The sequence below is a fragment of the Thrips palmi genome, unplaced genomic scaffold (genome assembly GCF_012932325.1).
Source record: "Thrips palmi isolate BJ-2018 unplaced genomic scaffold, TpBJ-2018v1 HiC_scaffold_12, whole genome shotgun sequence".
Taxonomy (NCBI): domain Eukaryota; kingdom Metazoa; phylum Arthropoda; class Insecta; order Thysanoptera; family Thripidae; genus Thrips; species Thrips palmi.
In genome coordinates, this window is record NW_023144623.1 from 12,508,390 (window position 1) to 12,522,269 (window position 13,880).

The 13,880-nt window shown below is 55.5% G+C and overlaps 1 protein-coding gene across 20 annotated transcripts in view; it reads right to left on the minus strand.

Moving 5' to 3' along the window:
* The window catches only part of LOC117640294 (TLD domain-containing protein 2), a 156,562-nt gene that overhangs the window by 2,586 nt on the left and 140,096 nt on the right, over positions 1-13,880 (minus strand). For 18 of the 20 annotated variants that reach the window (XM_034376660.1, XM_034376666.1, XM_034376669.1 and 15 more), the window contains 3 exons: positions 543-702; positions 330-451; positions 78-247 (listed from right to left, as the gene is read on the minus strand). In XM_034376660.1, coding sequence (XP_034232551.1) covers positions 78-247; positions 330-451; positions 543-702 — 452 coding nt within the window. Of the gene's footprint in view, positions 1-77; positions 248-329; positions 452-542; positions 703-1,023; positions 1,149-3,849; positions 4,050-13,880 lie in introns of those variants that run through there. The other 2 variants (XM_034376679.1, XM_034376682.1) reach the window with 2 other exon arrangements.

Consider the following 13,880-nt stretch of genomic DNA (forward strand, 5'->3'; position numbering starts at 1 on the left):
AAAAAAAAAAAAAGAATATATGAAAAAAATGAAAAACAAAGAAGCAGTAAAGTGGATAAGGTTAGTTGTATACATACTCTCCAGCACCAATGGCAAGGCTTTCATTGTTGCCCTTAATGAAATACATGTTATCTCCAGTCCAATTGTAGACCTGGAATTGAGGTTGGAACCGGAACAGTAGTGACTCTCCAGTTCCGTAAAAGTGGTCACTGACTTTCAGTGCACAGGAGGTAAGAGCACCAAACACCTGCAAGATAATTTCAAAAATTAATTTACAGAAATGTAGTTTTTTACATGGAATGATGGCCTTTAGCAGTCACTGTACTTACATTGTTGTCAGTGTCCTGAATAACTAAAAGAATAGGGCTTTCAAGCCTCTGCATTTTGCGATACATAGAATTGAGCGAGAAGCCATGTTGGGAAGTGCTGAACACCAAAGTCCACACATAGCCTGAAAGAACAAAACAAGAACATATGTGTTACACAGTGCTATCACCAGTCAAAAACACGCAAAACAAAGTAACAAATTTGACAAATCTTACCTTCAGCTCGCGCAGGTAGGTGCCGACAGAGTTCCTTGCGGTGGTCCTCTGTGAGAATCTCCGTCACACCAACCAGGTCAGGAACCAGGATTTCGAGGTCGAAGCTCGCTGAATTTGTAGCATACAGGGCTCTTCGAAGCTCTTCGCTCATAGACACCAACTGCAACAAAATTCAGAAGGCAATGTCAAAACAACGTCCAGAAATGGGTGTTCCTTCATCAAACAACGGCACTGCTTGAATCTTTCCAAGGAACTGGCATGGAGAATTTTGCGTATTGACGGAATGCCCTCACAACTTTGAGGTATTTTGTCTGCATTCCAGGGGAAATCCTTTGCTACAGCCAAAATCCTTGACCAGGTTCAAGCGGAGCGAAGCACCTTTCACACAGTGCCACAGCAATTGGCAACGGAACAACAACAACCAACCGCTCCAGTCAAACACTGGTAGCGCTGGCTACAGTCAGGCCCTACACCCACGCACCGCGCTGGTCGTCAAAGTCGCCATGGCTCTGCATGCTTGGGCTCGGAGCTACCTCAGCCGATCCGTCGCCACAAGCTGCTAAGCGCGGCTCCACCTAGTCACTGGATAGTCCTGGCCAGCCCGTCCTGGCCTAGCCTGTCCTGTCCTAGCCTGGCTGACCGTGGCCCGGCAGAGTGACTCCGCGCGGTGCGGTCGTGGGTCTCTCTCTCTCTCTCTCTCGCGCCTATACGGGCCGCACCATGCGTGCGAGAGAGAGACAGGCCTCCCGCGGAGCCAGCCCGCCGCCACGTAACACACGCCCGGCCACAGCCTCTGCACGGCGCCACACTGTACTGCGCGAGCACAGCACCGACGGCCGACTGGAGCCAGGAGCGCCGCGAGCGGCCGCGAGGCACGACGAGCTGGTACAGTGGTACAGCCCAACGTCCTCCAGAGGGCTCCGCGCCAAAAGTGGCTCTGTCTCTCTCGCACCTGCACGGCACGCCGCGTGAGTGCGAGAGAGACAGAGCGTCGCGAGCTCTGTTCGAAAGCAGCCCGCTGGCCACGGCAGACCGCGCGGCACGACGCCAGACCACGCGTCGCCCACAGTGGAGCCGCGCCTCCGCGCCAAGCACGCCGCGCCCCGTGTAGGTGCGAGAGAGACAGAGCGACGAAAACGACTCTCGGAATGAGTCTGAGACTGGCGGTCCGCGCCGGCAGGCAGGCAACACCCCGCACTCCAGTGCGCTGGAAGTCACCTACCGCTCGGGAGGCAGGCAGGACCCGGCAGGACCTCACACTGCACAGCACTGCGTTTGCCTGTTGCCTGGGCAGTCAGCTGGCGGGCGCGTCGCGCGTCGCGAGGCCAGTGGACAAAGTGAAGCAAGGTAGGCAACCCAGCGAGTTCAACGCGCCGCTGTGCAGCGGGCGTGCCTACCCGTCACGGGGCTCGAGGCGAAGCAGGCGCGCGGTTGGCGCGGGGCTTGGGGAAACTGGAAGGGGAAAAGGGGGTAGGCAGTCCATGGGGTTAAGGGCGGGGGAGAGGGAGAGCAAAGGAGCGGGGAGGTAGGACGGAGCTCCCTTGCAGGCACCCTTGTGTCACCAACGCAGCGCGCTCAGTTCGGAACGAACAGTGCTTTCGTCGCGCAGTCGTGTCTCTCACCCAACGCACGGAACGCCCCACGAGTGCGAGAGAGACAGAGCGACGAAAGCACTGACCGGAATCAGCGAGCTAGGTTACAAACCCGAGAGATGATTGGCGAAGCCCACAGTGTGCGTGCAATGGGAACGATGCGGCCGCGGCCCGCATCGCAGCGCCGCGCCGCGCGCTGGATGTAAACAAACCGCTCAGCCGCCGGCTTTGGCGTTCCCTGCCGGCGGTCACGTCAGCCAGCCCCCAGCACAGCAGTGCGCCGCGAATCGTGACGGAGGCCGTGACCAAGGCCGTGACCGAGGAGTTCGCACTTGGCGCGGGTCACACAGGCCGTCACAACAAACAAATCGAGTGCAGTGCAGTCACCCACTCCAAAACTGGAAAATTGAGTAACCCTGAACTTCGGTGTGTGTAACTCTACCCGTTTGCGAGGCACGGATGCTCGGATGCTCAACAAGTTCAGAGTCGAAAAAAGTTCCTAGGCCCCTAGTACAAACAAGTTCCGAGAGACAGGGCCGCAAAGACACCAAAACTGCCGCCCCCTTTAGGCCTTTGCAACGCACCTGCATGCCACGCGGGACGAATCCCAATCACGCCTATGCAAATTAATCACGCGACCGAAAGACACGCCGCGGCCCGCAGTAGGCTGACTCGGGACAGAGCTATTCGTCGTGCTGTCTCTCTCGCACTACGGGTGTCTCTCCCGTAGGGGTGTGTGAGAGAGAGAGAGAGAGAGAGAGAGAGAGAGAGAGAGAGAGAGAGAGAGAGAGAGAGAGAGAGAGAGAGAGACTGCAGCACGCTGCATGCGGCTGGCGCGTGCCCCTTTATCACTGCAGCAGGCAGATTGAGGCATGCCAGTGAGGGTCCCGGTGACACACTGCTGGGCAAGCCAGACCAGGACCGCTACACTGGGGGAAGGGGAGAGTCTATTTTCTTGTCTTTTCGACACATGTCTCAGTTTCACATCTAGCGCACGGCAAGGGGGGGGGGAGGGGGTGCGGGCTTTGGCCGAGGCGCTTTGCCCCAGACTGATTCCGAGAGTCGCTCTGTCTCTCTCGCACTCACGGGGCGTCGCGTAAAGGTGCGAGAGAGACAGAGCGACGATACAGTGTGCAGGTTTGAGCCGCGACGCGGAAGAGGAAGCGCGCGGCGCCGCCCTGCCGCGCTCCGGCCGGTCCTGGTGCCTCGAGCACTCGGAGAAATAACAAAAAAGGACGGGAAAAGACGGGAAGGAACAAGTCCGGTCAACAATCTGCCTGGACTGTGCGCACGTACTTCAGTAATTGTTCTCCGAACCAGTTTACATCAGTTCGTTTCTATGGAACAAGGACCGACGGTTCGTACTTTTTCGGTGCATCCGCGCACTCTATTGTTGCGTACATTTCCCATAATGAAGTATGGAATTTTGCTGAAGGCAAGGCACCTTAACACATTCACGACCGGGCGTTCACTCCGAAATGAAATTAACGGGATGGGAAATCGCGGCAAGGGACGGTCCGTAGCGAACGCGTGAACACATTCACGACCGCCCGGGAACACGTGTAACACGCCCGTATTACAGCGTGATACCGGGTAGTCTGTACACGATTTCTTGAAGTGGTTACCCCCTCGCGCCCTGTCCAGGCGGTCGCAAGACGAAGTCAGCGGTAAGCCCCACAGTGTGGGCCCCACACGGCACCCCTCGCGGCACTCACTCGCTGCCACGCCTCATCCTTGGCCTTGGGCGGGTAGTCGCAGAGCTCGTAGCCGTGATCGTAGGAGAAGCCCTGCTCGACCAGGGGGACCAGGGGGTCCAGCTGCAGGAGTTGCTCCGACCAGTGTGCGCCCATGGCGGCAGTGGCGGCTGCGGCTCGTCGTCCTGGGGACTCTGGTCCTGCGGGCCGGCTGCTCCATTCGCGAGCGTTGCCGGCAACACACTGGAGGCGCGTCGACCCGGGCGGGACGGGACGCGCCCGCCGCGCGCCGCCCGCCACGGCCACGCACAGCATGGAGGGGGCGGCGGCGCGGCGCGACGGACGCCACGCACAGAGGTGCACGTCCGCCGTGTCCCCCGAAAGGACCCCCCCCCCCCCCCCCCAAGTAGCCACATCAGCTGCTCTTTGCCGCGTCTGTGCGGCTTAGTTAGAGTCCTTAAAACTCCGCCAGCGCGCTCTGGCCGGCGACCGGCGGAAACCGACGCGTCTGAGACAAACCTCCTCGCCCACCCGCGATACCCAGCCGGCGGCGGTCTACGCGAATAAGGCACTTTCCAGTGTAGTACAGGACCGGACTGGTCCCGGCGACCTCGCTGGCCGCGCGAACCAGACCGAACCAGACCGCCTTTCGTCCTGCCCTACCCGGGACTCGGGTCTCGGACTTCCAGACGGTTTGTTGCTGCGCGTATTTTGGTCGCTTCGGCTCCAGCTGGGCCACGCCGACGGCTTCGCGCGCCTCCACTTGCGTCAACAAAGGCCTGACCGGTTATTTGTTCGAGCGCGGTGTCATTGGTCGGCCAGACTCGCTTCGGTTCCCCTCAACTCAAATCCGAGAGAAAAACAATCATAAAAAAGGTGGGCACAAATTCAGTATAATAATAACAGCAGGCATATTCTTTTGCATGGTTACGTTTTCATATCTATCTAGTTTGCGGTGCGTGCCGCTTTTCCGCCAGTGTGTCTTTCACAGAAAAAGAAAAGGGAAAAAAATAAATGCGAAACCCAAATTGCGAACCCGCGAGGCGGGAGACAGCCGTGCCGCGCAGGGTGCAAAAACAAAGGCAGCAGACTGATTCCGAGAGCCTCTTCCTCCCCCCCGGGTGCGAGAGAGACGGACCCGCGCGACGACTCTCGGAATCAGCCTGAAGCAATGAATAATGTGAGTCTCTAATTAGGAGCCACTCGTCACCACGTGGGACTGCCAGCCGCGGACACACATCACCATACACTCTCAAAAAAGATTTTTCTTTTTTCGTTTAATATTTTGTCAAATTTTTCTTTTAAACTCGTTTGAAGCGTTCAACGTCACCAAAGTGCCCGCAGGGGGAACAAAATAAAGGCCAAATCATGTCAGTAAGATCTCAAACTGACCGATTTGTGTCGGAATGTCGTCCACTTCGATGTCAAAAAGACATCATTTGGCGTTGTTTTGACTTGATTTGGACTACCTGGGCCAAAGGAAAGCGGCAGCCAAACCGAGGGGGGAAAAGGCATGCGAAGAGGTCCCTCCAAGGTCAACCTGCGTCGCGTCCCTTCAGAGGTCAAGCCTAATTCGTAGCCCCACCGTGGGGGGCGAGCCACGAGCACTGACTCGAAGCACAACAAGGGACACAGGGCCGGCCCACAGTGGGCCAGACGACCGGCGTAGGCGGCCAAAACCCAGGACGCGTTTCGAGCTCCAGTGTCACTAAACAAGACTCGAACCGAGCGTGTGACCTCACCAATGGTTTCCTCGTTCGGAGAGCAATCCATTCGTGGCGTCACACGTTCGGTTCAAGTCCCATTTAGCGACTCTGGGGCTCAAAACGCGTCCGGGATTTTGACCGCCTCCACCGGCCTTCTGGCCCACTGTGCGGTACGCCAGGGCCTGGCCGGGGCCCATCGGGGAACCGGTTCGGCGTTCGGAAGGAGCCGAAGGGACTCCAGGATGGGGATGGGCTGGTCAGTAAAACAAGGACCTAGCTCATCGGTGGAAAAGAACCGGCGTAGCCCAGTGCAGCGGTCCAGAGAAAAGAATTTCGAGCAGTGTCCAGTGGAAGAATACCCGCCGACTGCAGGTTGGTGAACCAGTGTTGCTGTTAAGGTCGGCGTCAGCCGGAGCGGAACATTTTCGGGTTTTGCTACGTCGAAAAGGTTCGCCACGTGGTTCACCTGCATGTTCGACGATCGCCGTTTTCAGAACTTTTTTTTCAGTCCAGACAACGGTTTTTTCATAACAATGGCTCTTATGTGAAGCACTTTCTTTTGGTGGCACGTTTGAGCTGAGGGAATGGAATGAAAGACTCTAGCACAACACCGCATTTTGCAAGAGGTAATGCTTTATCGTCCGACTTTGGGTCGTGAAGAAAACCTCACTCGAAATTTTATCCCGTTCACGACTCTTCCATTGTCCGCGTTTTCGGTACACCGTGTTCGGTCCACCCGCACCTTTCCCCATGGACAGAACTGCCCTTTTCGACAGTGTAGAGACGAGCGGCGCCCTGCAGCAGCCGGGCGCCTGCGAAGTGCGAGGCGGCAACCCGCATGGCACGGCAGCGCGACAGAGCAGCCGGTGCCTACCTCGCAGGCGCTCTGCCCCGTAAAAGGCGAAGGCGGGAACCGGGTACCCGAAACTATTTCTGTCCCAGCAAGCACCGAGCCGAGCCGAGCCGGCCTTCCTTCCTCGCGGAGTAAATAAAATACTCCGCGGCCGCGATAACAGCTCGATCACGCGCGTGCCAAGAAGACGAGTGCTCGCGCGCCGAAAGCACGCCGTGCAGACTGATTCCGAGAGTCGTCGCTCTGTCTCTCTCGCACTCACGCGGCGTTCCGTATGGGTGCGAGAGAGACAGAGCGACTCTCGGCCGAGTCAGTCTGCTCGCGAGGCACGCGCGTGACGTCACGACCGCCGTCGCAGAAGCCAGACCGCGCCGCTCCGATTGGCTGGCGGCTGACGCGCGGGAAGCTGCCCGCCGTTCGAAACGGAACGACTTCAACTCGAGAGCGAGCAGTGGAGTGCCATGTGCTGAGAGGGTGGCTGCTGCCGCAGACTGATTCCGAGAGTCGTTTTCGCCGCTCTGTCTCTCTCGCACCCATGCGGCACGCCCAATGAGTGCGAGAGAGATAGAGCGGCGAAAGAGGCTCTCGGAATCAGTCGGCTTGTTGTTGCGGCCTCAAGGTTCCGGTCTTGCCCGCCGGCGCCGCCCTGCAGGCTCAGTGTCTCTCTCGCACCCTTGTGGGACACACCGTGCGTGCGGGAGAGACAGCGCGATGAAATCGCTGTCGGCCCGCCGCCGCTGGCCGCCCGCCAGGGCCGGCTTATTTCGGAAAGTCGAACAACAAAGACATTACTCAGAGGCGGAAGGAACCAGAGGGAGGAGACAGCGCGTCTGTCGGTTCTAGAGCGCGGCTCGGCACGGCTCGGTGCGTGCGTTCGGCCACCGAGGCGATTGTTCTCGAGATCGTCGTCGTCGTCTCTCTCTCTCTCTCGCTCTCTCTCTCGCTCTCTCTCTCTCGCTCTCTCTCTCGCTCTCTCTCTCGCTCTCTCGCACCCGCACGGGACGACCGAAGAGTGCGAGAGAGACAGAGCGACGAAAGTCCGCAGACAATTTTTAATTGGGACGAGTGCGCGCCTGACTCGCCTCGCCATGTGGTGGGCCTTCACTACAGTGTACCGCCATACCACCGAGGACGCCGAGGACGAACCAAGCGACCCGCCGCCTCGCGCACCCCTGCACAGTGGGCCAGAAGACCGGTGCAGGCGGCAAAAATTCTAGACGCGTTTTGAGCTCCAGAGTCGCTGAATGGGGCTCGAACCGATCGTGCGACCTCCGATTACTCTCCGAACGAGGAATCCATTGGTGGGGTCGTTAAGCGACTCTGGAGCTAAAAACGCGTCTAGAATTTTTGCCGCCTCCACTGGTCTTATCTGTACGCACAACACTGAGACCCGACCAAAAAAAAAGCAAAAACTACACGAATGCCGCCGCTTCAGAGGAAGAGACAGAAAAAGGCGAATTTGGCAGCCGAAAACTTTCAGACGAGTGACGTCAACTTAGCCCGTCCGCATATTACCATTAGGAAACAGAAAAGAAAAACTACAAATCAGCGACAAAAAAAAAGGCTGAGGGAGCCCATGTGCAGACAGGTACCATTGTCTCAGTGTTTCGCGTCCCTTACGGAGGTACAGTCCGCTCAATAAAAAGCGATCCGCCGACCCGCTTGGCAAGGTGCCGCGGCTATCACTCTACCGCCTTGTTTACAGTGCAATGGCCGATTCTGAAAGATTCGCTAGTCTGTCTCTCTCGCGCCCATATGGGACGCCCCATGAGTGCGAGAGAGACCTCACACTCGGAATCAGACGGCAGCTGTGGCCGTGGTCCACACCCCTTATTACTCTCACAGCCGCAACAAGTTGTCTACCAGTGTAGTACGACGAGTCACAAAACAAGCGTCGCTACTCCACGCGCCAGAGACCGTCCCACAGTGGGCCAGAAGACCGGTGGAAGCGGTCAAAATACCGGACACGTTCTGAGCTCCAGAGTTGCTAAATGAAACTCAAACCGAACGTGTGACCCCTCCAATGGATTGCTCTCCAAACGATGAATCCATTGGTGGGGTCACACGTTCGGTTCGAGTCCTGTTTCGCGACTCCGGAGCTCACAACGCGTCTAGAGTTTTGGCCGCCGGCGCCGGTGTTCTGGCCCACTGTGCGTCCCTGTGGGTCCCTTGTGAACCAACCTCATCCACTCCGCTCGGCGCGTGGAGCTGTCAAGTCGCGTCTCCCTCGGGACGTGGCCGAAGGGCTGCCTACCTCCACGGCGCTGCGGCGCGCCGCCCGGGCTGCAACCGACCAATGGGAAGCGGGGACGCGAGGTGCAGGCCTCGTTTAGGCGCCAAAATGGCGCGCGCTGTCAAGACCGACACTTTGAACAAGCGCCGAGGCGTGCCAGGCATGCGAAAAAGGACCTACGAAATGCAGGTGCCAATAACTCGTACCCGATAAAAAAAATTCCCATTTCGTGTGGGCGCGCTTTGGGGATCTCGCGCCACCCGCTCCGTTTGTTTTCTTTCCGCGGAAGCGTCCGTCAAGTCGAGTCGGCGGCGCTCTCCTATTTACAGAGTACCGGCGGTGACGTGCCTCCCGATACCGCTTCGCCTCGGCGCCTTTCAAACACCGGCCCGGCGGCCCGGGAATGCACCCCGCGCCCCGAAGGAGAGAGAGAGAGAGAGAGAGAGAGAGAGAGAGAGAGAGAGAGAGAGAGAGAGAGAGAGAGAGAGAGAGAGAGAGAGAGAGAGAGAGAGAGAGAGAGAGAGAGAGACGAAATGGATCCTCTTCGAAACGAGGCGGCCCGGCAGCCAGATTTAACCCAGCCACTAGGAGGAGCGCCTTCTCCTCGCAGAGTGGAGCGCCGAGTAGCCGGTCCCCATTTCGGAGCCTGAGGCACAACCCCACACTGTAAAGCACGGAATTCGGTTCCGACTGGTTCGCGCCTTCGCGTAATCGGTCAGTCCCGGCCACGCCAAAAACGCTTTTCCGAACAGCCACCTAAAAAATTTGACAAAAGAACCCGACGAATATCAACCAGTGCGCGAACTCGAAAAAAAAATCGTTCCCTCACAGTGTAGGCGCAATTACAAACGCAGGGCGATGTGCCCGCGCAGCCCGCGGCCGCCTCCAGTGCCGCCGCAGCGCGATACGAGCCACTGCACTGGTAGTCCGGCCGGCGAGTCGTTCTGGAAACTTCGACGCGGGGCGACGGACCTACTCGACTCGGCCCAACCCGACACGACCGCAGGCGCGGCGGCCGCCCGGCCGGCAGCGGGCTGGACTAGGCCCCCCCCCCTCCCCTTTCCTATCCACCAATGGCCTTGTCGCCCGAAAAGGGCCAAATTTGGGGCGAGCCGCTGTCTGCTGCACTGTCAAAGGCCCCTGCACTGTCAAAGGCCCCTGCACTGTCAAAGGCCCCTGCACTGTCAAAGGCCCCTGCACTGCCAAAGGCCCCGCCTGGCGCCGCTCCAACCACTTCCACGCAACCCTTCTAAACCACGAACCGAATTGTGACACCTTCACCCCAACACACTGTACCCGTCCCCCTTTTTCCGCCACTTCTCAGGGAAAGTAGGCTAGCACAGTGGTTCTCAACCTTAGGGTCGCGACCCCAAGTGGGGTCGCGAAAAAATTTTAAGGGGTCGCGGCGAGGTAGCTAGGGTCGTGTTTTGGGCCGATTTTAAGCAGCCACTGCGTCTGATCCGAGGCGGGCATTTTGCTGCCTCAACGGGCAATTGGTCTTTGAACCTTCCTTTAGCATGCCTTTGTTACGGAGTGTGATTATCAGTCTTAGTTTGGGAGCAGTATTGTCTCAAAGTTTACCAAAACGGTCAGAAATGTCTTTGAAAAATCGTGTTTTGGGCCGATTTTAAGCAGCCACTGCGTCTGACCCGAGGCGGTATTTCGTCCTCCTTCAACGGGCAATTGGTCTTTGGACCTTCCTTTAGCATGCCTTTGTTACGGAGTGTGATTATCAGTCTTAGTTTGGGAGCAGTATTGTCTCAAAGTTGGCCGAAACGCTCAGAAATGTCTTTGAAAAACCGTTGTGACTGTTTTGGTCAACTTTGAGACAATACTGCTCCCAAACTAAGACTGATAATCGCATTCCGTAACAGAGGCATGCTAAAGGAAGGTCCAAAGAACAATTGCCCGTTGAGGGAGCAAAATGCCCGGCTCGGATCAGACGCAGTGGCTGCTTAAAATCGACCCAAAACATGATTTTTCAAAGACATTTCTGAGCGTTTTGGCCAACTTTGAGACAATACTGCCCCCAAACTAAGACTGATAATCGCACTCCGTAACAGAGGCATGCTAAAGGAAGGTTCAAAGACCAATTGCCCGTTGAGGGAGCAAAATGCCCGCCTCGGATCAGACGCAGTGGCTGCTTAAAATCGACCCAAAACATGATTTTTCAAAGACATTTCTGAGCGTTTTGGCCAACTTTGAGACAATACTGCCCCCAAACTAAGACTGATAATCGCACTCCGTAACAGAGGCATGCTAAAGGAAAGTCCAAAGATCAATTGCCCGTTGAGGGAGCAAAATGCCCGCCTCGGATCAGACGCAGTGGCTGCTTAAAATCGACCCAAAACATGATTTTTCAAAGACATTTCTGAGCGTTTTGGCCAACTTTGAGACAATACTGCCCCCAAACTAAGACTGATAATCGCACTCCGTAACAGAGGCATGCTAAAGGAAAGTCCAAAGATCAATTGCCCGTTGAGGGAGCAAAATGCCCGCCTCGGATCAGACGCAGTGGCTGCTTAAAATCGACCCAAAACATGATTTTTCAAAGACATTTCTGAGCGTTTTGGCCAACTTTGAGACAATACTGCCCCCAAACTAAGACTGATAATCGCACTCCGTAACAGAGGCATGCTAAAGGAAAGTCCAAAGACCAATTGCCCGTTGAGGGAGCAAAATGCCCGCCTCGGATCAGACGCAGTGGCATGCTAAAGGAGGGGTCCCGTGGGGTCGTGAAACTTTTCCTGGGGGTCGCGGAAATTTTTGGCTACAAATTTGGGGTCGCGAGCCGAGAAAGGTTGAGAACCGCTGGGCTAGCACGTGTCATTGCTAAACACTCACCCCGACCGCACTCCCCTCCCCCGCACCTCGACAAAATTAAAACCACCAAGGATTCGCGGAAGAAAAGGGAAAGAGCGCGAAGCCGACCGCGTGGGGTCTGCATCAGGGCCACGTCTCAACAAACCGGGTTATCGGAAACTTCCTGACCGTCAAGTTTTGAAAACCGTCAAATCAGGGCGTAAATTTGTGCTAAATTACAACTGATTATTTGTTGTTACCGACATACTTGTTGCTCTGACCCAGTTTACGGTCTGTGCACTGCACTCTTGGCATTGCCTGTACTCGCAGCCAAAACATGACGCACAACAAGGAGCCATTCTTGCCGAAAGCCTCCTAAAAGTTGGCAAATATCTGAAATTGTACCCTCAGTGCCATTATTTCCTCCGACAAACTTTATTCTAGGACATCTGCATTGTCTCTTAAACAATGCTTCAATTTGACAGTGCTCGCGATCAGCCTCATTTATTTACTAGTGTTTATAATCTGGCCAAAAGTGACGTCACCATCGGTTTACTTTTTTTTCAAAATGTCATTTACATTAACAGGACCAGGTAATTTCCACACTAATTAATTGGTCGACCAGGTCGTCTTCCAATCCATGGCCGTTTAGCGACTGACGCCAAGTGACCAGGAAGTGTCGGAACAAGCGGTGCGAAACCTGCACGCCCTAAAAAGTCGTTTCTTGGACAAAAAAGACACCTGCAATGAGTGAATTTAACTTGAAACATTCAAGTGAACTCGCTTGATGAAAGTGTATTTTCTTGGTTCGAGAAACGGCCTTTTTTGGGGTGTAACGAATGCCCTCATCCTCCCCGTCCATTTCCTAGACCCAAGTAAGCAAGCCAAACAATGCCTCCTGCCGGTGTCCGGGCCGCTGGCGGGCTTGCGGTCGCGTATTTATAGCAGCTTTTGACCTCACAGCCTTCCGAGGGAATTTTAGACGGCTTCGGAGTTTGGGAGTGCCATCCCGACCACACACCGCACTGTGACGGCTTTTAATTTTTCGGGACACGTCGGATAGATTTCGGGCGCGTTTTGGGGGCACATTTCGTCGAGTCCTCTGCAGAAACCGATTTCGTTCCATGCCAAGACAAAGGCCTATGGTGACTTTGCGACATTTCCTGCGTCACACAGATTAAATAAATGACAAACGTGACCAAATTTTTGGACATAAGTGTCAACATTGACCAACTTTGAATGCTCATCGTCTTTTGCAAACTTCTTTTCGTGGAATGTTCTCCTTGCACCAGACGCCGCGCTATTCCGATGCTGACAACACTTTCGATAGCAGTGCCGGGGGCTTCCAGGGACGCTATCGGTCACCATTGTGATGCACTGGAACGCACAGCGTGTCTGTCCCGAGAAAAAGACCCTGTCGAGGAAGCCCCTTGGCCCCTCACATGGTGCAAAATATTCTTCTACAGAAAAGAAAGGCATCAGATCCAACGTCTTGTACCCATAACGCTACTGAAAGACCCGCCATTGTATTTTGTCACAGACGTGAACGATGTTTAAGGCAAATAAACTGTAAACGCAAGCGTGTACGTACTGATTAAACATTTCAGTTCACAGTGGAGACAAAACGTTTCCTGCGACAAAATCCAAAAGGTCTGCGAAGCTATGAAAGCCATTGGACCATAAACGCTTTCAGCGCCGTTTTATTTTCGAGGAGCACTAGTGTGCAGCAGAGCTCTGCCATTTTGAGAAAAACACCCAAAAGCCAGCAGCGAAAACTTGGATTGAACGGGTCGGGCGGTGCTCTCTGGTGCCGCCGCCGCGCCGCTCGGAGACAGCGCGGCTCGGCTGCGCTCAAAATTACCCCCACCCGTTCCATTTGCATTCCCCATTTGACGGCCGCGGGCGTGTAGCAGTGTAGTGGAGCGATAGCGCGCACGCCGAACCACTTCGCACCTTTTCTTCACAACCGCAGTGCGTTTCGGTTTTTCTTTTGAACGCGGCGGCATGCGGAGCGCACTGTGAAAATGTTGGCTGCCGCTGTGATGACAATGTCAAGGTGAATTTTTCTAACACAGAACGTCATCAAACCAGTTGATGGTCATCATGGTTTGATGACGTTCTGTATTTAAAAGTGATGAATATGTCACCCCCTCTTGTTTTGTCACCAAGCGTCAGCACTTTATACAGTGAGGACGAAGAGAGGGGAGGATCTTCGACTTCTTGTTTTCCAACGCCAAATGAGCATTGGGCCTACACTGCGAACACCATTCACCTTTTTTTTATAAAGGGGCTTCGGCAAAAGACCGCAATGCAGTCCACAGAAAGTGTCGCTGTACTTTGGACGCGGCGCGCAAGAGCACAGCAACTGTACAAGTGCAGGAACTTTTTCTTCATGACGACTCAAGACAGCAACTGCTCCGAAATGCAAGTTGTCGAATCCATTTCTTTTTCAAGATAA